General features: G+C 47.9%; 1 protein-coding gene across 1 annotated transcript in view; it reads left to right on the top strand.

Moving 5' to 3' along the window:
* The window catches only part of LOC144942893 (CD166 antigen-like), an 80,645-nt gene that overhangs the window by 44,893 nt on the left and 11,706 nt on the right, over positions 1-24,046 (top strand). The window contains exons 6-14 of the mRNA XM_078869894.1: positions 1,387-1,471; positions 3,821-4,000; positions 8,116-8,237; positions 8,436-8,595; positions 11,074-11,192; positions 13,854-13,995; positions 15,824-15,951; positions 18,008-18,158; positions 20,833-20,853. Coding sequence (XP_078726020.1) covers positions 1,387-1,471; positions 3,821-4,000; positions 8,116-8,237; positions 8,436-8,595; positions 11,074-11,192; positions 13,854-13,995; positions 15,824-15,951; positions 18,008-18,158; positions 20,833-20,853 — 1,108 coding nt within the window. The remainder of the gene's footprint in view (positions 1-1,386; positions 1,472-3,820; positions 4,001-8,115; positions 8,238-8,435; positions 8,596-11,073; positions 11,193-13,853; positions 13,996-15,823; positions 15,952-18,007; positions 18,159-20,832; positions 20,854-24,046) is intronic.

Genomic DNA, 24,046 nt, shown 5'->3' with positions numbered 1-24,046 from the left:
AGTGATAATATGCTTTTGTAATTCTCCCGCGGAACGGCTGTGTAAAATTGAATGTGCACAAACTGGCTGAGCAACACGCCGCACATTTGTCGGGCTCTCCAGCCAATCGCCGTTACGGAACCCACATCTCACAACGTTCATGTTTTCATAACTTATCTTCGCCATCGCTCGGTGCGGACGTCACCAGATATATAGGTAACGTCTGCGAGGCTTTGGTGGGAAATCAAGTGGATTACTCCAGGCGCTGGAATCTCGCCCACGGTGGTTGGACGTCCACTAAAAAGGCGCGTGCTGACTAGCCACGCGGGAACGGTTGTCACACTGGCGCCACTGCAGCCAGCCGTCGTTAGCGCAGCACGCTCAGAGATCGGCTCGGGCTGCAGTGGCCCAGCGCAGATTTTTTTAAAATCCCTCCTCGTGGGGACGCGCACGCAGCGAGGCTGTTGTGGGCCCCGTGTCATACGAGTGCCCATGAATGCCCTCGCATTAACCGGCGCACCTGGTGGGTGGAACGGATCGTTCTTTGGTTCGTTCATCAAGGCAATATTTTTTAAAATGAATTGCGTGCGGGTTGGTTTTTTTCCGTGAGTAATGTTGTTTTGTTGTTACACGTTGCGATGCCGCCCTGCGGCTGTTAACGCGCATTCTTTATAGATGTTTAGCAGCGATACCCTGTTAAGCAAAACACTATCTTGTCACGCGACATCAAAACCTGAACACTTTCGTCAATAATAACTCTTCCATAAATGTTGCGGGGGGGGGGGGATGTACATAATGAGTGACATTGCAGGCAATGGAACGTTCCTCATTGTATGCATGTTGAACAACTCTTGCTAATCAGAGTTGTTATGGCAAGGACAACGAACACACAAAAAATCAGGTCTAAAACAAAATTAGTTTCCAATCTAGATTTAAAAGCACATAGCTCCAGTGGCCTCCTAAGATCTAAAGGAAGAGCGCTTCAAGCGCATCATTGAAGAGAAAGCAATGTCTGCCTGAAGCTTCACTTATTTTAGGGCCTTGTTATTGGCTAGCATGGTACGTTTCTTTACGGAGGGGGGTGGCGGGATTCAGCAGATAACGCCCACCCCCCTCACCACGAAAGAAGTTCAACATACGTACACCTCCATGCAATCAAGGAACATCTTATTGAACCGCTGCTGAATCGTTTCTATCGGGGCATCTGAAGTCTTGCCCTACGTGGGGTGTGTCTGCCCCGCAGACTTCAGCCGGAGCTGGGTGGGTGCAGGGGGTGCGCATAATAAAAAAAATATAAGCCACCACCCTCAGCTCATTGTATACTATGGAATGTTGATGGATGAGCATTCCTTTGTCATTGTGTGTGCGCGCGCCCACTGTTGGTCTGTTTGTTTCCCCTCTGTGTAGATCGGGGAATGTTTGGTGCAGAATGCTTACCCAGAGCCCAACATCACCTGGTACAAGGGTTCCGTGCCCCTTTTGCCATCTGCTGGTAAATATCTGAAGCAATTCACCCACCTATAATGTGCAAATCACATGTTTGCCACTCATTTTTGCTGCGAAGAAGGGCCACCGGTGTACGTTTTCCCAGCCCGCCTGTAATCTCGAGTGTGGTTGCCCGCTTTGGGCGGCATCTTCAGCATTTCTTCCGCGGAGATTTCGCCACGCGCGACTGTGGGCACCACCACCTGAATGCGCCCGCAGTAGTGAGTGGTGAAAGCTTTCGAGAAGATCTGCTCAACCAGGCTTTGTGGGCGGTGATAGTGTCGGGGGTGTTGAGTTTTCGTTCCTGGCGCACCACTCTCAATGCAGGACACAAATAACCATGTATAAATATACGGACAGAAGTCTCTCTCTATCTGCGAGTAATGTTTTTTTTGCGAGTATCATGCTTGCATTGCCTTAGTGCTGTTCGCCTTTTGGTGCCCTCTGGTCTGACACTGGTGAGACGAGCCAAGATAAAAGGCTGTCTCTGGCGTAGGCCAATTAGTTTCAAAGACAGTGCATATAATATCGGAGCATGTTTGTATCGTATGTTTTGCCACACGTATGTGTGGTCAATGCGGACGTGTGATGCCTTTGGTGTCTCAACATCTGAACAACTGTTTTATTTCCAGAAAGGATAAAGCCTATTTTTAGAAATCACTCTCTAAACACAAAATAATACATTGTAGTCTATTGCCCAATAGAATTCCCCCCGGTACCCAATGCTTTATCAGCAGCATTTGTTACAGCAGCAAACTCCGAAAACGGTTTCGACTTTCTGAGTCTCATCAGCAATCGCGCCCGTCAAACAAATGCCGCCGCATTTCCGGATGCTATTGGCAAAGGGGCGTCGTTTCTTCGCAATTTAGACGCGCGGTTCGGCAGCGCCAGGCTGCGTAAAGATTCTCAATAGAGCAGCAGCAGCAGCTTTTTGACCTTGATTGTACCGCTCGGATATTACAATACAACAGCGGGTTCCGGTAATATGTTGCACGCCACAATTTGGCCTGGTGCTGGATGTAAATACACCGCAGGTTAACCAAGCAGCCCCCGAGAAATGTGTTTCCCACCGATAAGCAAATTGATTTCCATCGGCCATCCAGACCCTGTCTTAGCGTGATAAAAAAGGTCTTCTGAAGCTCAGGGCTAATGGGCCGATAAGTAAATACATTTGAATCTCCTGTAGCGTCCGTAAAATAAACACATGTACCCCCGGCTTCACAGACCGGCTTCCATCACGCCCGCTTTTGTTTGAAGTGTGTGTGTGTGCGCGCACGGTATTAGCCATACGTGTGCGCGTGCACGGAACCCGCTCCGTTGATGTGTGCTTTTTCTCTTTTAACTTTTCCATAAAATTGTGGACAAAAAAAACAAAAGGCCATACAAACGCATGGTGCGTGCGATGAGTGCAAACTGAATGGATTTTAATGGTTGCAGGTGGAACGGCACTTTTTGCTGTAACGTGAATGTATTGGCGCATGAAGTCATGGGGCCTCTCTTATGTTTCTACTCTACCTACTCGATCACGTGTGATATCGAGCTACATCACGCGAACAATAATTGGCACAACCGATGCATTTGCGTCACCGGTAGTACTCTGTAATCAATTAACATGCGTAGTCAGAAATTCCAGTCTTGGTTCAACATTTGCCATTTTTACAGTTGATGCCCAGCACTAGCAATCACTGATTTTATTCATTTTAATTAACAGAGCTCATTTGCAGGAATCACAAATGCACATACGCACATAATTTAATTGTAAATGAGTTTGCGTGTGTGTGTGTGTTTGGTATGGTTAAGCAGTAGTGCAGTGGTTAGTGCCCTGTGCTACGAACCTGCTTACACGGACCTCCTCTAGGTTGACTCAACCTCAATTAGGTATGTAGCTGGTGCGGTGTGTAAACATCGCCACTGGAGAGACAAAGGCAGCCAGGCGTGGTGCTGGCCATCCACCCTCTCATGTGCCATGCAACCTTTATAGGTGCTCACAAACACCACTTGCCCCAGCAGTCTGCTAAGGATATGGGGAGGATCTTTGTCTTTGTGGGATGGGGAGCGGTAGCACAGTGGTTAGTGCACCTCGCTACAAACCTGGCTGGCCAAGTCCGATCCAGATCCCTGGTATCGTGGATAACGAACGTCTGAACCAGTTATGGGCCTAGTCTACGTTGACTCTGTCTTAAATGAATGCTTAGTGCGGTATGTGAAGATAATATGTTGACGTGGTTTTGGCCGCATAGTCTGTGTGTCGTGCAGGCTATAATGGGTGCTCACTGATGGTGCTTTGTGCCCACAGTCGACAGTTTACCAGACGAACGGGTGGATAACTGTGTGCGTGCATGGGTACTTGTGGCAGACGTGAAAGTGACGCCGACGGTCACGAAAGAGACCGACGGCACGTTCACCGTCACGTCCGTCCTGAACTACAAGCCGCAGAAGTCGGACGTGAGAGCCAAGTACCACTGCGAGGTCAACTACAAGATGCCAGGCAGCAGCAAGGCCATCGACTCGGAGAAAATCAACGTGACAATGCACTGTGAGTACATGGGACAGGCAAAGGGCATCTGCGAGTGTGCATACAGCAGAGGTGGACTCCCAAGTGTCGGGTTCATCCGGCAAAATCCGAATGTCGGGCCTAGTTATGCGAAATTTCGGGTGATTGGATTTTTGATTTTCTTGCTTTAAATCAATCTGATTCCATTCCAATCTTGCATATGATGGCAATGCATTAGAACCCCCCCTAATGACGGTAAATGGTTCCACAAAACCGGCGTTAATTGATTTGGTCATTAATGCGAGTATAGGAAATACATGTTAAAGGCTTAATTCGTTCCGATAGCATCAAAAATAATAATTTTTCACCAGAGAAATTACGTTATAATATTTAAACAATGGATATTAATACGTAAAGATACTAAAAACATTATAAACACATACTATTAAAGAAACATAGTTAATAATGCATTAAGTAATATTTACTGTACCTCCAACAGGCCGTCGTTAACAGGGGAATGAAATCCAGGGAGGCCCGTCGCTAAGCGATTAGTCATTAATAGGGGTGGTCGTTAAGAGGAATTCTACTATACACTGCACACTACTATACACTACACTATACATTACACTACTACACACTACACTACTATACACTACACACTACTACACACTACACTATACATTACACTACTATACACTACACACTATTATACACTACACTATACACTACTATACACTATACACTACACTATACATCACACTACTATACACTACACTATACATTACACTACTATACACTACACTATACATTACACTACTATACACTACACTGCTATACACTACACATTGGGCTCTATGGAGCCCCGTCGCTAAAAGATTAGTCATTAATAGGGGTGGTCGTTAAGAGGAATTCTACTATACACTGCACACTACTATACACTACACTATAGATTACACTACTACACACTACTATACACTACACTTTACACTACACATTGGGCTCTATGGAAGCCCCTCGCTAAGCGATCAGTTGTTAACATGGGTGGTCGTTAAGAGGGGTTCTACTGTACACTCAGGAGCTAGTTGCCAATGTCATCGTCTGCTCGCCAAGACGAGAGAGGCTTCAGGAGAGAGTTCATGTCGTTTTTCTGTTCCTCCGTTGGAGGAGCGCAGACTTCGGTATTTTACCACGTGGTCCATAGTTTGGGTTGCATGACCACAGTTGTACTACTGTGGCTCGTCTTCAATTTTCCATTGACCGGAAGTGATGTCTTTATTATGACATCACTTCCTTCCTTTTGCTGCCACTAGTGGTGCCAAGTGGCATTGGGTGATGTCACCAGTGTTTGCACATTGGTACAAAATAAATACGATCCAATAATTTAAAAAAACTATTATTTGTTGATGTAAATCTTGTCTTTAGGATGTATTATGCTCAGGAATGCTTTTAAACTAAATATTTTACATGGAACACGCTCAAGGAGGGAATATAGAGACGAACGTCAATCCATGTGATAGTCACTTTGCCTATTCGACCATGATACATTGTTTCAGTGAGTGTTTCAATCGTATAGCTAAAACATCAGCTTGGTGAATCATGAAAATATTGGCGGAAACATTTTCTTTCAATGCCACGCACCAAACCTATTCCTGCAGGAGGGCTTTGTGGGAAATTGCTTCTCTCTCTCCCCATAGTGGGTTAAAGAGGTTCACTTCAAAGGAGCTCAGAGGCGGGCGCTGTGACATTGCCTTCACTGAACAGTTCGAATGAGATGACACCAATAGCACAATCGAATTAAAATTGGGGAAAATGCAAAAGGGTGTTTTAAAGAAAGTGCATGGAGCCGTATCTGTACAGTTTTTGACTTCATAAGGGTTCATCAGCATGCCTTTCCCATGCATACTGAACACAGTGATCACCTGGATGGCGTCTAGAGGCTGCTGGTAGCGAGCATCCATTAAGTCTGGAGCAGCGAACCACTGGGTGGTGTTGACCATCAGAATGCCCGCTGACGTTCGTCATGGCCGGGAATCAAACTCGGGCCGTGGGGTTCAGAGCTCGGTGCGCTCACCGTCGCTCTCGCCAGCTCGCCACACCGCGTGCACGCGTGCTCACACGGAGGCGCACGCTCTTCCTCTGATGGTGTCGCACTCAAACCCCCGCGCACCTAAAAATCGGAAGCCGCGGATGGTAATTGAAGATGTGGCGCATCGGGCCATCGCCGCGGTGACAAATCTGCGTAGCGGTTGCCGGGGTGCCGCGCGTTTGCGCCGGAGACGCGTGCGGTGTCCGACACTTACCCGCGCGCCTGGGGACTCCAATTTGCATGTGTCCCAAGAGAAGGGCGCGTGGACATCGTTGGTAAATTGGAGGACGATAAATAAAAGTGTGTTGCGTCATCCATTTAGAGCCCCCCTCTAGTACCCCCCCCCCCCCCCGGGATTACGACGGCTGTTTGACTGGTCGACGGGTGTCCCAGTGTTTGGCGTTCGTGCTCGGGCTGGGTGTGCGCACGTTGCGTGCGTGTCACAGGACACGGCCTCCCTGGCAGGTGTTGCCGTGTCTCCGCGAGGCGCGTCTATCGTTCGCGGTGGCGAGATGTTAACTCCCTCGCCTGATATACAGTAGGTCGTGGGTTCAATCCCGACCCTGAAGCATGTATATTTTCGTGTTCTCCCTGTGGTCGCGTTGATTTTTCTCCGGGTTCTTCAGTTTTTCCCTCCACATTAAGAAACATGCATTTGGAGTATTTGGCTGTTATCCATTTCCACACGATAAACCACTTTGTTGAGCTGTCATTGGGGGCCAGCTCGCTATTGAAAAAATATATATAGTAGCTCAGTGGGCCTTACCTGGTAAAATAAAAAATTGGTATACAGTAGTTTATATCATTCTCATAGTTTTAGTTTAGTTCTAAGGTGGCTTAGCGCGGTGTTGACATGCTTCGTTTGCCACACACGTGCTCTGTCACATGGTCGTTTCCATTCGGTGCTGCCGGATGCTGTTACAAAATCTGTGTGAAGCAAAGTAAAGGCACAGCCCTGCAATTGCTTTCTCATGCCACTGCTGGCGGAAGGGGCTCCAACCAAGGGGGTATTAAGACCTACTCTTTGGATGCTGGACAGGCATCTTGGAAGGGGTGGGGGTACCCGCAATTCACCCCCGCCGCACGCGATCCCCTCCCATTGACTACCGGCGGTGAACACATGGATTTAAGAAACTTTGCACCGTTGTTTCAACTGCCGCGCCGGGAAATTGAATCGAACCGGGCGACCCTCGAGCGTGTGGACCGGTATGCCGCGGCGGCAATCGGTGACATTCCAGCGCCCCGATTTGCCAATTTCACTCGAACTAAATTGCAAAGGGTTGCACGCGATTCAAATTAACTTTAGGTGTATGATATAGCTACTTCTTGATTTAATATTAGCTTTATTAACGGCTTTATTTCATAACAACTACAAACAGACACCGTTAAGCACGTGGCTAACAAAAAACGTGGAGAATGTGGCTCCGAGAATTTCAACGATGTAGGTTTTCCTGCACAGAATCAACGTTGTCCTGTTGCAGTGCGTCTGTGGGAAGGTGTTCTCCCCTATAGTGGGAAAGAGGTCACTTGAACGGATCTCTGAAGTAGTTCTGTAGTATTGCCTGTTAGCGTGTGGTAATACAACTGAATCCACCATGAATGTACGTCAGCTATGCTAGTCATGGACACTCAATCAGGGCATTTACACTGCGCAGAGTGTAGAGGGTTTATGGCCGGGATCTGCAGTAGGGTTTGTGAGAACAACACAGCATGGATGTTAGCTCCTATTCAATGACATTATAGTGCGTTGGTGAACTTAACACGTGGGTTTAGTATTCGTGCCGCACTTTGAGGTTGGTTTTACAAAGGTTGATGATGATGATGATGGCAGTGAAGGGGGTGATGACAATATTTCTGATAATATTGACTACAGTAATGATCATGGCGGTAGCACCGGTGGTAATTCACGACGATGATTATGATGATGAAAGTGGCATTGTTGTTAAATGGTGAAGATGAAAACAACGATGAGAACGACGACGATGGCGATAACCGCGCTGAGCTTAATTACGACGATGGGCGGTGGCGGCATACGCTGATTCCTGTCTGTGGAACGCCTTGCGATGAACAGATCCGCCCGAGAAGGTGAACCTCATCATTGAGTCTCCCAGCGTGGCCGTGAAGGAGGGGGACACGGTGGTGTTCAGGTGCGAGACGGACGGATTTCCCCTACCCGAGATCGACTTCGACCAGGTGAGAAGGCACTCTGTTTTGTTCTTCTCATGGCATCCGGCAGTTAATTGACAACGAGGGCATGTACATGCGCACCGATGCCATGAGGCTCGTAATGCCACGGGAGATTTTCAGCCGAGCCCGTTGAAGTTTGTGTTGTGTTCGAGGCTCTGCTGTTCGTGACGGCTGACTTTGCTCGCTCCCATTTGCTCGTTTCAGAGTTTGCCGGTGAAGTTCGATTATGCCAGCATAGCCGTGAAGGACAGACTGACCCTGCCTGCCGTGAATCGGAACAACACCGGGACTTACGGGTGTCAAGCTTTCAATCCCGACTGGATGGAGACTTCCATGAACAGCAGCAAGGATCTCGTGGTGAACTGTGAGTGGCGCGAGAGAGTTGACAAACAATAATCGTCATCGTCAATGTCGCTTTTGTCTCCGTCGCGATTGCCGTATTTTGCTCCGGCTTACAAAATGCGCGTCCACGTAGCGTACGCTCGCACACACAGGATTTTGTGGGGAACTCAATTACGGCTGAGCTTAATAAGCCAAAGTCAATCAATCTAAAGGAAATTACGCGATTGACCCAATACCAAAACACAAACCCACTACCCAATTAAAACAGCCACCTCAAGCACACCAGTCACACAGAAAAGCTGTTTGAAACAAATTGGTTTCTGAATGAGATTTTGGAGGATATTGAAACGATCAATTTGATGAACTTGAAAGGAACCCTAGGAAGGAAAAACAAAATCAGTTGGAATTTCTCATAAAATAGCATTCAACCGCTAATGAGGCAACTGAAGTAGCCACCTGCCTTGGTTTTTCCCCCACGCGCATCGCGACGTGGCTTAATTGAACCATTGCATAAAATTTTGACACGTACTCACAGAAATTAGGGAAGCACAGTGTTGCGCTATTCGACAGCGTATCAAATTCGGTAACAAAAAACAAACGTCTCGCTGCTCGAGGATGCTCTATGTGACGCTTAGTACGCTGAAGGGGGGGTGGGGGGGCTTCTTGCATGCTGGAAGCTGTCACCTGCATCGCAGGCACCGTCGCTTCGCATAATGAGACGGGCCATGCCTCCGGGCAGTGCGGCTGTGCATTACTCAACGGCTCAAGACGGAGCTTGTGCCCCGGTCACAGTACCGTATGCATGTGCACACACACACACGCGCGTACATGCATAAATACACGTGCGAAAAACATAGCTAGTAAGGCTTGGATCTGCTGGATGAAGGCCTCCCCAAGATGCCGCCATGTTTCACGATCCCGCGATGTAACGATCCATCCCAAGACCTGCGCGCCAGATCTTACAACGATGGCCTTGTGCGCATAGTCGTTTATATGGGTACCAAAGACAAAGGCACAAGCTGTTTTGCATCGCGCGCTTTCAGACGCGCTTCTGCGGCCGTCTGGAATGCTCTTCCTTTCGAAATGAGAAAGGCACTGGAGCTATTCACGTTTAAATCGATATTGAAAATTAATTTCTTGAGGACTGCTCTTAGTGTTTAGTTCGTTGTCCTCGCTCCGCACCTCCGATTAGCATGGTTGGCTACATACGGTGCGATATAATTTCGACATGCGTCATCATCATCATCATCAGTCACGTGCAATCCACTGTTGGATGAAGGGCTTCCCAAGCTGGGGCCACCAATAACGATCCCACGATGTTACAATCCGCCATGCACCTGCGAATGAACTCGGTCCGTCGCTCCATCTCATCGACGGACGTCATCTCAGACACGTTCCATTCCTCTTCCCTCCGGGATGTCGGCACACGATGGCCTCCTCCTCCTTCCGAATAATGCCACAGTTGTCTTCAAAAGCGGCCAATTGTGAAGTAGACGTCGCGTGGTATTCTACGGGCAAATACTGCTTGCCGGATTCGATTTGCGAACGCGTTGCCGCTGGGTCGCGTCCACAGCCCAACATTCGTCTCGGAAGGGAAAGGGCAAAAACGAAACCTTGGTAATCCCTGCAGAGCCGACCAGTGGGAAGTGAATATTATTATTATACAGGCTGCATTGATTTTGCTTTGATGCATGGTAAGTGGTATGCGTTTCTGGAAAGACAAGTACCCTGCGTTTGAGAGTGCACTCACAGCTGCTGTGGAGCACTGCACAGGTGTCTCGTTTTAATTTTACAAATTGAAGCTGTGGGTAGGCACGCGGGTTACCTCCAAGCATTGTTTATTGTCGTCAAAGATGCATCCCGATATACGTCAAATGGCACAGTAAATAAAACAAATTACGCAAGCGTTGAAAGTAGCAGTAAACTACCTTCTCAGATGAGCATTGGTGCCACTCCAATCTACATTAGCAGTCGTGAGCCAGTGGTAAAATCTCCACATCGCTATGGAAGGAGCCAGTCTTTTCATCGAATGAACATGAGCACTGTGGACCTGTCAAAGTTTGATACTCAATTTATCAACCTGGAAGGGATTGTGGTCTTGAAGTCGACTATCCACCAAAACTAAACCCTTTTCACATTCCGTTTAGATTATTTAGATTATTTCGTTGCTGTACATTTCCACATGGTAAGCCATTTCGTTTGAGCTATCATTTATGGCCAGGTCATTTCTGAAACAGAAGCTCAGTGGGCTTTACCTGGTAAAATAGTTTAGTTTTATTTCTATGAGGTTGAGTGATTTTCTTGCCTTGTCTATACTTTGAACTCCTGTCGTGTGTTTGTATTGTTTGGTGTTGTAACGTTCTGAGCCCACCCCTCCTAGACAACTGTAAAAAAAAAATCTTCGTAGCTCATCGGATTCCTCCAGGATGAATCAATATTCTGATTCCAAATAAATGTGGCCTTCTGGTTTTGTCTTTCCATTGGTTCTCCCCCTCACCAGACTTGGATGATGTGAAGCTTACCCCTTCCGAGCCGATCAAGGTCATGGCTGGAGTGCAGGTGCAGGTGACCTGCGCAACTCCCTCGTCGTCCGGGACACCGACCTACACGTGGAGAAAGGTATCCCGTCGGCCACGTCCGTCGCCGCGGTTCTCAAAGAGATGCAAACATAACCATTTCGGGAAACTTCTTTAACTCCCTGCTGCTCGTTGCCCCCGGTTTTCACGAGATCATTCATCACCGAGCCACCCCGGCATGCACCCTTTGCCCGTCCGCGATTTTCTCTCTCCGCACGCTTGTGTTTGTAACGCCACACGAGTGCGCCGTTCTTTTCCCCGATCGCTTTTTGACCACGTGTCCAAACCGCGGGAGTCATCTCTCTTGGCTGTTCTCTCTCGGTGTCACCTCGGGTCCCAATGGTTCTCTTGTTTCTTCCTTCCTTATTTGCCGTGGTCGAGACACTCTTGGCATTCTTCACAGCGAGCTCATTTGTGACGTTACTGTTTTTCATGGGCAGGATTTCATTGGTCGGATTTCATTGGTCGGATTTCCTTGCACTCCACCACTCGCAGCCGCACATCAGCATCCGGCAATACGTCCCCACTGTTGCGCAATTGGCGGTGTGAAATGTGGTTTCAAGTGACAAAAGAGGCTGGTGGTGAGGCCACTGCTATGCATTGAGGCCTGATTTGTTTGTGTGCTGACATCATTGTTTTCGTGGCTTTTCTGAATTTAATCACGAAGCTGGCCTCCCTGGTGTGTGAAAAGATAATTGCTTCTCTAATAAGATGTCAATAATGCTGCTGTACAAAGATAATTTCCGGTGATGTCATTCTAAGTCAGAGTGCATTACATAAGCAAATGGTTTAGTAGGCTCTGTGAGTGTCACTGTGTGTTGCTCAATAATATGTGTGAAGTAAAATGATACTGTGCAACTTGTGGGATTCTCTTGGTTGGCATTGGGGAGACTGCATGCAGTTGAAACATGTCATGGCTTAAATTTATTTCTGGAAACCTACGTTTCGAAGTACAAAGTGTACTTCCATAGCTTTAGCCTGTTGCGGTTCATTGCTTATTTCTCCCTCTCCTTCTGTCTATTTTTATAAGAACTTGTCACAATTGATCCCGCGCTGGGCTTAGCCTCAGACAGCTCTGCAAGAAGACATCTGGGGTCTTCTCTCGCATGTCCGGTGGTGTGTGAGTGCAACCTGCTCTGAGCCATCTCTCTGGTGTGCACGCTGCCGGCAGGCAATTTCCTCTGTTGCCACTCTCGTGAGAGCCAGACTCTTTTTCAGCAAATAAAATAAATCCCAATGCGCGTTGCTACTATTTTTTTTTATTCCGACGGCAGCCGACGTCTTTTGGCCAAAAACTGCTGTCAAGCTCCTCCGTGCGTTTGGGAAACGTTCCGGATAAAGGAGTCACGACTGCCGTGTTTTTTTTTGTCGATTGGCCTGCCACACGGTTCGGACTAGAGGTGTGGCGGGGGAGGGCTTTTTGCCTCGTTGGCGTCACGTTAACATCGGCGCCCTCCTCCTGCCTTGCTCAAGCTATCTTGGGTTGACAAAGAGTAACCTTGAAATTATCATGAGCGGGCGGGCGGGCGAGCGAGCGGGTCACTCCACTTGAACAAAGCTACAAAAACCATCTCGCGGAACAAAAAAAAAATACCCAGAAAGACATTTATTCCTTTAACCTCCCTATAACTCATTTTCAGCGAGATTGAGATTGGGCCCTCAAGTGACGGTGGCTTTTATCCCGACCAGGGAGACACTCGAGGGCAATGGAGTCACTGTTGATCATTATTGATGAACGTCTTTATGCAGAGCCACTTCATTTAACAACTTTGCGCCCAACGGGTTTTGCATTGAAGCCTGCTTGTCTTTGTGTGGTTAATCTGACGTGATAACAATGGGGCTTCTCTTGCCCAAAAAAAGAGAGAACGTCTCAACACTGAATGCTTTAAAGCAGAGCCAGCGAGAGGGGGCTTTAGGATCTTTTGAAAGATGCTGAGCCCCACTACGCTGTTTCACCAACGACACAAAGGTGACACGGAATTGTAATTCTGGTGAGCGACGCTGAAAATCCATCACAATACAACATAGATCTATGGGACAACTTTCACGTGAAGCAATGTCAAAGCGCTGAGAGCACCGCGAAGCGCATTCACAAAGCTGAAATACCCGAGATCGACTCAAGTCGCCGTGTAACTAATCTCGGCCAAGCAGAGGCCTTATCGCGTGAAGCCTCAAGCTCAGATTAAAGAACAGGCAAGGAATCTGTGACTTAAATGGAACAAAGGGAGGCTTTTGCATGGTTAATGAGCAAACTAGCAAATGTGGCCCAATTAAGGAAGTGTGTGTGTTAGAAATTCCGGGCCACTTTGTGGCTTGTGTACATGCTACGCATATGCGTAGGTGGGCTGCCGTGCCATGCAAGCATAAATGTTGAACTGGAAACGATGTCGCTGCGACCCAGCGTGGGTGGAGGGTGGGAGGTAGAGGTGGTAAGGTAATTCCTATTTTCCATTGGTCTTCTCGGAAACGGATGCTGATCCAGTGTAATGGTTACTGCACTGAAGTTGCAATCCGGAGGTCACCGATTTAACCTGCCTGCACGGCAGTTGATACAATGAGGCAAGTTTCTTACATCCCCACCGTATACTGGTGTGCGTATCCTGCCATTGGGTAAGAATTAAGAGTAAAACGATGGAATTCTCAATACTCACAGATCACACTCTCGCCGAAAAGTTGCCCACTTTGTTTCTGCTGCGCATTGCAGGCCGGGAAGGTGGTGTCCAACGTCGCCACGCTGAACCTGCCGAGCGTGAAGCTGTCCGACATGGGCGAGTACTCTTGCGTGGCCTCCCTGCCCTCCGTGCCGGGCCTCGTGAGCTCGAGCTCCGTCAAAGTTACCGTGGAAGGTACGACGGCGTGGCGTCGGTGGCGGCGCGTGTTCCGCTTTCTCCCTCTCCGGTCGCCGAACGAGCGAGCGCGTTAAACGACCGGCACCAAAGCCGCGTTTTGACAACGGCCCGCGCGCGCGCCTGTCACTTTGCATTGCAAATGAGAGCGTTGAACCTGTTAGCGATTCAGCAGAATGATTTTTGAAAAATAATCATCTTCAGCGCGTGGGATGAGCAGCTGTGTTGTTTTAATGGCACGATAGCGGCTGTTGCAATTACCTTTTTCACGAGTCTGGGGAGAGAGGGGGGGGTGGGGGGCGAATTTCAGTGACGGGTGTCTCATCAATGCGACCCCCCCTCACCGCCCACCACCTTCCGCCTTCGATATGAAACGTTAAACGCGCGGCGCACACGCACGCCGGTGCACGCGGCCCTCGGAGCGGACGTTTAGTCTCACGTCTCGCGGATCAGGAGGCTAATGCCCATGTCAGTGCAGTGGGTGTCAAGAGCCACTGGTATTCTGTGTCAAGATCCATGTTTTAGTCACCAGAGCGTGGTAAATTGATGGTTTCGGATCAGTCACCAATGACGACAATGAAAAATGTCTTAATTTTTTTTTTATGCTCGCAAAATTTTGTATTGCAATCCCAACACTGAAGGTCTTGGTGCACATTTGATCAACTCTTTCGTGAAACGAGCTTTAAACGGAGTGCTGCTGTCCTGTGGCTGGGTGAATCAAATCTACCGGAGGAATGGCATAAGTTGTTTTTTTGCTGTTGCTGTCATCCGACTGGTGTCATTCACCGTTCAATTTAACAGAATAGTGTTATACAGCTTAAAATGGAGCATCCCAAAAAAATTACCCAAATTCGGATTCAGTTTATCAAAGCTTTGCTGTAATATTTCACTTCCATGACTTTTTTATTTTTAATAATTACAGCCTGAATTCGCTTGCGCTTACAAAATGTGGAACATTCTAATGGTACCCTAAGGGAGGAAATTAGTACATGGAGGCCCAAGCTTGGGCACATTTCTCACGAATGACAATGAGAGATAGTTCGGCAAAGTGAATGGTTCTGTTTTAAAATTTCCGGTGCAGTTTTTGACCTGTGACTTTTAAAGTATCACCAAGGGACCCCGTATTGTTGTCAAAATATATTCTGAACGCTTGAGTTTTGGACAATTAAGAAGCGGGCGATTACTCTTACTATGGAGATAAAGGTTTAGTCCATATCGGTAACAGCTTTTTCTGGATTGTGAGATTCTCCGGAAAGTAAGATGTGTACCCCAAGATTGTGCCCGGTGTTAGTTTCAGTTTTCATTTTTTAGGTATAACCCTGTGAGCCATGCGGCTCTTGACTCGTGTGCAACCGCAACAAAACTAAAATAACGTTATACTAAATCTGATCATGAACACACACACACACATATATTGCACACTCCTACCGGATGATCAAATTTACCCCAAACTTTTGCTTTAAAATACCAGACAATACGGTAGTTGATAAACGCAGGGAGAATCCCTTGTCAATGAATCTCGTGTTGCTGTAGACTATTGACATGATGATGATGAATCCATGAACTCGCCACTTGGCACAGTCATTACCAGCTGGTCGACTGGCTCAACGCATCACATCCCTGCATCTAATAAAATGAGTACCACTTTCAATAAGCCTTTCGGATTGATTCAACCCCATCGTGGGAGTGTGGAATTTCCACCACTGGCTCAGGGCAGCCAACGAAGATGAGATTCGCCCCCCCCCCCTCCAATACCTGTCGCTCGTTTGAGTATGGAAATTTTTCTTGCGTGCCGACTCCTTCCAACTGTGACCGCGCTGTGTTCCAGGGAAGCCGATGTTCAATGAGTCCAAGGATCACAAAGAGACGCGAACCTTGGGTGACACCACCGGACTGGTGTGCATCGTGTCTGGAAACCCTCGCCCAGACATCTCGTGGGAAAAGCCGTCGGACTCTGTAAGTGTTTTTGGGGCCCGGGCGGTGCACGCGCCGCCACGATGGGTTCACCCGACTTCAGCTCTTAGAATCTGTGTGTGTGTGTGCGTGTGTGCGCGTACGTGCCTGCGTACGTGCGTGCGTACGTGCGTGTGTGTGTGTGTGTGCGCGCACGTGCCTGCGTACGTGCGTGCGTACGTGTGTGTGTGTGTGTGCGCGTGTGCGTGCGTGTGTGCGTGCGTACGTGTGTGCGTACGTGTGTGTGTGCGCGTGTGCGTGCGTGTGTGCGTGCGTACGTGTGTGCGTACGTGTGTGTGTGCATGCGTGCGTACGTGCGTGCGTGTGTGTGTGTGCGTACGTGTGTGTGTGCGTGCGTGTGTGCGTGCGTACGTGTGTGCGTACGTGTGTGTGTGCATGCGTGCGTACGTGCGTGCGTGTGTGTGTGTGCGTACGTGTGTGTGTGCGTGCGTGCGTGTGTGCGTGCGTGCGTGTGTGCATGCGTGCGTACGTGCGTGCGTGTGTGTGTGTGCGTACGTGTGTGTGTGCGTGCGTGCGTGTGTGCGTGCATACGTGTGTGCGTACGTGTGTGTGTGCATGCGTGCGTACGTGCGTGCGTGTGTGTGCGTACGTGTGTGTGTGCGTGCGTGCGTGTGTGCGTGCGTGCGTGTGTGCATGCGTCGCCCGAGCGTGGCAAACGGCCGAGCGGGCAGCAGGTTTTCTTCCCCCACTTGTTGCAGAGGTTCACGGTCTGAGCCCATGGCCGCCCTGGTAAATTTTGAGGGTGCATTAAAGATCGTTGCTGCACACATCTTCACCTTCACAGTTTGACGTCAAAGACTCCGTGATGCTGTTAGACGAGAAAGTGGGCCCGTGTGTGGTTTTTCCCGATGAAAAAAAAAAAAAAAAATTCTCAATTAGGAAACGCGTAGACATTGTTACCACTTCTACAAAAACTTAGCGGGAATCTCCTGAATTGTAGTCTTGAGACTCAGAAAGGCATTCCAGAGTAAATGAGCATAAAATAAGATTGCCGCGATGAAATATATACTCCTATCACGATTCTTTGAAATATCATTTTAAACCAAAGCATTTCCATAGCAACACCTGGTTTCTTAAATGACAATTCCTTCGTGAGGAAAATAAATTCAACTGAGACTTTCACTTCCCTCTTGAAGGATGTTCCGCTAAAGAGATGCAATTTGTCAGCAATTCGACAGCGGTTCAATAACAACTCGCGGAAGCGCGTGGATGCATTGTTATTTGCGCACAATTACGCACGGAGAAAATGAATCAAAATATAACACGAGGTTCGTCGCTCGTCTGGGGAAACCCTAATTTGTGGAGTGAGGAGCTGATTTTCATTTCACCACGTCGGCAATCGCTATCCGTGCGGCTGTGTTGAGTGCCATCCTCGTTCACGAAATGCTCCACAATGACGGCGGCGGACCGTTTTACGTCAAGTGAGAAGGCAAACTTGTTGAATGCAAAATCAATTGTGTGATGATGATGCTTATTGTTACCATTATCTTTACGGCGACAATGCTCATCAAAACCACACACATTTAAGGATTGAAGCCATTCCCTAATTCCGTGCTTGAAAGCCTTGATTAAGTGAATCTACAAGCGAGCTACGAGGATGCGCACTGTTAAGAGGCGGAATGCGTACGCTTTGCGCTATTGAAGCGTCATTTCAATAAACATTTCAGCGTGAGCCCCCATCCACCCCCCCCACCCACCTCCGTGTGTCAGGGCTGGCTACCGTTTTGAAGCAGAGACGTCCCCGGTAATGAGGCACAATCCGAGCGGCTAACATGTCACCCCTCAGCGTGCAGATGCGTATATTTAGACAGGCATCCATCAGCTGTAAAAAAAATACCCCGTGTCCCGTGGCGCGGAAATGTCATTCGCGAGCGACTCGGGGTAATGGACTGACACCCCCACCCCCCCTCTTCTGTTACCTTGCACTCGCTGTCCCGCCGCTCGCAAGCCGCAAACGTTTTGGCAAGAGTTGTCGCTTTCTCTCTCTCTCTCTAAATGAGTTGGGCTCGCCGACGACTGAATTTTTGTCATCTCGCAGGGCGAGCAGAACGACAGCTGGGATGAGACGACGGGCGTGCTGACGAGCGTGGTGATGGTGAAGGTGTCGGAGAACATCCCGCCCATCAACTGCACGGCTACCAACAACTTGGGCCACAGCACCAAGCGCTTCTACATCAGCACGCGGCTCGGTGAGCTCCCCCCCGTCGCCGCACCGACACCGTCAACGATGCCGCCTGAAGTACCAGCGACGTCGGGTTGGCGGGTCTCGCAAGGATGGGTCCATGATGTGCACGAGATGCCCCTACCATGGGAAGGACACACAAATGCGATTTCCGAGCTGTCTCTGCAGGTGTTTGAGCGTTCGATAGGTGGTTCTCTTCGGGCACTCCAGTTTCCTCCCTCCCACACACAACTAACTCAAGAAGGGAAATGGAAAAACACGTCCCGCAGGATCATCGTGAACATGACTCTAGATGTAATGCTTTGTGTTTCATTATCGTCAACGGCGTAGCCATGACCTAGCCACTGAAGGCCCTCTCCAAAACGTTGCCGTCTTTTCACGGTCTCACGTAGCAACGAATTCGTGAACGATTCATCTAAGCTCCTGCACTCCTGTTTATTCCATTCCTCCTACCCCGCAAGTACCATCCATCCTCTGGGGCCAGTTCTCTGCTTTGGCCACCCGCCCCGTCGTTAGTCTCGACACCCTTCGACAGATGCGTCCCTCCCACGCCCACTTGCTTCTCCGAACAGTCAATATGATATCTCAAACTTGTATACGCCATTTGATCTATGGGCTCCACTTTTGCGCGGTGTAATTCCAAGCGTGCGGCTCCTCCATATTAATAGTGAACATTCTGATTCTAACTATAACTGTTGGCCCACGGTGCAAAACAAAATGTGCGCTCGTTGAAGAAGTCAGCTGAGGTCCTGTCTACTCTTCGCACGGGGGAGGTCTGCGTCACGCTCGCGTTCGTGACGGTGACTTATCGTTGTTGCGCCAACTCGGCTCCATAGTTGCCCACCGCGTGTTAATCTCTGGTAGGCAGGCCGAGTCACTGACCACGAGAGGGGTGCTGGAAAGGCCAATGGTCAGCCCGCCTGCGATTAACAAACGTCCTGAGGCCAGTGCGTGCACTTCCTGCAACCCGCCCCCCTGGTCATTTCTGCCGATAAAATCAACGCATCCTGAGCTCCAGTAAAATGAACATTGATCACCTTCTGACACAGTGAGGAAGAGCGGACCATTTAAAACTGGCCATAATCCATCATTTTAATTTACACATTGCCAAAACCCAGGAACAGTTTCTCCTCGTATTTTCCGGATTATGGTGCACTCTTTTTTTTATCCCTGCATGTTAAAGCAAAAATGTGGGTGCGTCGTATGATCAAGTAGGTGTGTGTGTATGAGACCACATCTGTATAACGTTATTGACACCAGGCACACGTTTGGGCTGCATCTTACGTTCCGGAGCATCTTACAATGTGGAGAATCCGGTGATTACAGTGACCTAGATAAACCTCTCTCGGAGAGACTCGGCATCGCATTTACCACCCTCCTGATTCAACGAACCCACACGCGCGATTAGCTATTTCATGTTTTCACGCAAACCGACATATCATTATACTTCTGCCTGTACACAGCATTCTATCATCTATCCACTGCTGGATGAAGATTTCTCCAAGCCGTCACCATCTCACATGGGCCTGCGAAGTAACAATTCATCTTGCACCTGCACACGAGCCCGTCTCATCGCTCCATCTCAGCAGTGGACGTATCTCTCAGGCATTTGTTTTCTTTCTCCCATTGGCTGCCGGTCCAATCATTGCCACCGGGCATCGTCCTTTGGAGCCACGTGGTCCTGCCTTGACGCCACTTCCTTTTGCTCTGCAGTCAACGTCGTGTCTCTGACTGTTGAGTATCAACGTTGTCCCCCCACTCGATGCGGATTTCAAGCATGCGTCTCCACGCGCTTCTTTTCCATTCCTCTATTCCATTTTCTTTGGACAATTGTCCGCCTTTCTGATTTCTGATAACGTCATAGCAGTGAATGCACTCCGATTAAATATGTTGGCGATGTTCCCTTTGCATTATGAGGTTCGGTTTTTTCAAAATGAATTCAGTCGGCCGAAATCTGTTTTTTTTATTTTATCCAAGTAACCTTTAAAAAAAAAACATCGTTACTTTTACCCAGGAAAGTATCAATTGAGTTTTTAAGCCGGCTGTTTTTTTTATTTATTTTTTTCAAAATTCGGAATATTGTTGAGAAGGAGATGACTTGACTCTGCCCGATCGTCAACAAAGTAACGCATAGGCAGGTAGCTGGGACCGGTACTGAACTGTGTGTGCATGTGTGGGTGCGTATGTGTGCACGTACGCGTGTGCATGCAATCACAAACTTCCATCGTTCAATTTGTTATTGTGTTGCGGTTTCTTACAGGACCTACAACTGCACCCCCTGGTAAGTGCTCGTGGGGAGTGGTGGCGCAGTGGTTGGCGAGCTGCGCTACGGACCCGGTGACCTGAGTTCGATTCCCGCTCACGGCCAACACCAGTGACGATAATCTGAACCGGTCCTGGGCCTCCCCTAGGTCAAATCAGCCTCAATTGAGTACCTGATGCAGCGTGTAAAACATCGCCACTAGGGAGACAAAGGCGTCCAGGCGTGATACTGGGAACCCACTCCCTCGTGTGCCGCGCCGGCCTTCATAGGTGCTCGCTAACAGCACTTGCCCCAGCAGTCTGTTAAGCCTATACAGGGGGTGGGGGAGGGGCATCTTTGTCTTTATGTACTCATGTGCATGCCATCACATGCTTCCATCATTTAATTTATGTTTCTTTTTTTTTGCGGTTTCTTACAGGCCCTACCACTGCGCCCCCTGGTAAGCGCTTGTCCTTGCTCTTGAAACATTCACTCACAACATTTGCATTTTCCTCGCGATCAGCACTTACATGTTTACTTCAACAGGATTGTAAATGTGTGTTTTCCTTTTTTCCATCCTTTGCATTTCCTTCCATTTCAAAGACTTGGAAGCAGGTGTGTACATATGTATGGGTGTGAGTGTTTGTGTGCGTGCGTTCGTGCGTGCATGCGGGGAGCAGAGTTGCAGTGGTTACCGCACCGCAATATAAACCCGGTGGCCTGAGTTCGATTCCCGGCTAAAGCCAGTGGTAGTTCTAGATTGGAAGCTTTCGTGACTGCAAGGATTCATATTCTTAGGTTTTTTCGGTAAAGTCACGTAGGTAAAAAATTAAAATTAATAAAAATAAAATAAAAAATCACGACGTTTCGGAGGCAACACAAGCTTCCTTCTTCAGGTGGAACCGTCACAAAACGATAGCTGTATCTCTTACTTGATACAGCTAAACCAAAAACGTCGTAGTTTTTGGTTTATTTTTGTTTATTTGAACCTGTCTACGTGACTTTACAGAAAGGCCCAAAGAATATGAATTGCTGCAGTCACGACAGCTTTAAGTCAAGAATAAAGAAAAGCACAATGACGAGTTGACATTCATACTTTTACATCACAAATTAAAATCATGAACGTACCATGAAGATAATAATTCAGAAACAAATGTAATCTTTACAGCAACTTGTAAAGCACAGGTGCCAATCCTAATGTACTGTGAGATATATCGCGTCGTGCTGGGATTGCAGCAGATGTCAAACGGTTTTACTATCTCCACGTCTCACTGTTTCTCGATAATTTGCAGCCCAAAGTAATGCGGTGCGGGGTTTGACTGATGGGCGCATAACCCACAATCGTTGTCACCTCTGTGCCAGTTAGAGGAGAGGGCTTCTGTCTCTCCCCTTTTTATTAGTGCCGAGCTTGTGCAACGGAGGGGTGTGGGCAGCACATTTGCATCACAATCGGGCCCACCAGAGATGCGCTTTTTACGGGCCTGACACAGTCGTGAAATCGTAAAATTACTGCGCCCACATTCCACCGCGAGTGGAATTTGTGGCTGGATTAGGGGGCGGGGGGGGGATCCTTGCGTGAGTCGTTATTACCTGCGCAACCGGGTCAAAGATCACACAATTCCTGCCTAGCCGGAGCTCCGTTGGCTTCTCATCATCCCCCCACGCAGTCTCACCTCACGCATTTGCCATCCGCAAGAAGCCCTTTATTCTCTTTCTCTTCCGTTTCTTATTACATTGGCAGTGCTCATCATAGCCGAGAGAATGTAGCTTTTTTTTTTCTTCTTCTTCAAGTTTTACAGCTGTGCAAGTGTAATTTACTACCCGATTGTATATTGCACCAACTTTTAGGGCCTTAACTTTTAGGGCCCCCTTGGAAATGCTGTGGGGTTATTACCTCAAACACTGTTGGCATTATGCAGCCATCTGCAGCTGGGGCAGGGCTCATGGGCCATTCATCTTGATCTTCATCATCAACAGCAGCCAGCATCTATCCACCGTTGGATGGAAGGCCCCCCCCCACCCCGAGCCACCATGTCTTATTGTCCGCGTCGAGCTCTCACACCTTCATCAGCAGGGGGTCGTCAACCTGCAGCTGCAGAGCCACGTGCGGCTCTTTAAGGGCTGTTTTATGGCTCTTAAAATATTGAGGGTTTTTTTTTTTACCGAATAAAAAAAAATGGCTCTTCTTGTTATTTTGGTTGCCGACCCCAGACCGTGGGAGTCCAGTTTACTATGGAAGTCTATTCTTTGGGTCTTTCGGTAAAGCCACGTAGATAGAAATAGAAAAGAATAAAATATCACAACGTTTCGATCGCAACACAAGCAATCGTCATCAGGTGAAAAATATGGATGTCTAGTTTACCATGGGCGTCCAATTTACCATGGAAGTCCAATTTACCATGAAAGTTCAGTTAAACCATGGGAGTCCAATTACCATGGAAGATCAGTTTTTAAATATTGAGTTGTTTTTACCAAATTCGAAAAAAAATGTCTCTTCTGGTTACTTGGGTTGCCGACCCCTGGTCCGTCACTCTTCGCCGACTCTCGTACATTTGTAAACGTTTCGTGCTACTTGCAACCCACTCCTACCTTACGCAAAACTCTGCAGCTATACTTTCCTTCGGCATGAACACAATTGAACAACGCCGCCGATGTCCCACACAGCGCTGTTTGCCGTCGCGTTGGACAGTACTCAAAGGCCGCTCCGTGCTGCGCTGTCGCGTCGCACACGAGTTGCCTGATTGCTGCCATGTCAGCTTCAAAAATTTGCGGCGACCTGCCACATCCTTTAACAAAGACTATATATCTAAAGTTTAATATTGCTTTTGAATTATTCTATTCAATTCTATAAACACAAATGTACTGAACGTATGCATGCGGCTTATCCCAGATTGAATAAATGGCCTTTTTTGTATCTGTCACGATGTGATATCGCCTCTGGAGATGCCTTTAAGCTTCAGTAATATTTCAAACTAAATTGTATTGCGGTTGAGAACGGTTATATAAAAAAGAGGTCTCGTCAGGCATTGTGGGAAAATATTGACTTGCTTTTGTAAAATTTTGTTCATTTTTCTCCCAACAGAAAGAAAGGTTAAATTGTCAGATTTTAATTTAGATAACTGATTGTCCTCTTTGTTGTTGCTGCAATTCTATTGCCCATAAAATGAACATTTTGTGCTGGGCTTGATTATTGGACGCGACAGTTTAATGTGCATTTAGTTTTGCTCGCGCATTTCAGCGGCTCGTGGCAGATACGAGGCTATTATTCCACTGCATCACACAGTCACACGATTGCCTGCCACTTGTCGTTATGAAGAAAACATGTTTTTATCGTTTCATTTCCAATAATTCTTCCAACGACATTTAGTATAATCTTGAGCAAACATTAATTGGCCATTGTACGCTTTTCAACAGCGTACTTTAAGCACTTAAATCCATTTCCGTTGCCTAAAACTCAACGTAGTTAACAGGCCGGCCAATTTTTTCATATTTTGGTTGACGCACTTTGCGGGCAAATTTGTTACTTTTTCTGAATGTGATTTTGAGAGGGCAGTCATGTTCATAATTGTGTGAGTTAAAGAAATAATGTTGGACAAAGGTACGAATTAAACATCAAATAGAGTTTACATTTTGCCCTTAGCATAGAGATTCAT

This window comes from Lampetra fluviatilis, chromosome 29 (assembly GCF_964198595.1).
Source record: "Lampetra fluviatilis chromosome 29, kcLamFluv1.1, whole genome shotgun sequence".
In the NCBI taxonomy this organism is placed as follows: domain Eukaryota; kingdom Metazoa; phylum Chordata; class Hyperoartia; order Petromyzontiformes; family Petromyzontidae; genus Lampetra; species Lampetra fluviatilis.
Note: the sequence above shows the minus strand (reverse complement) of the source record. Positions and strands in the feature narration are given on the sequence as shown.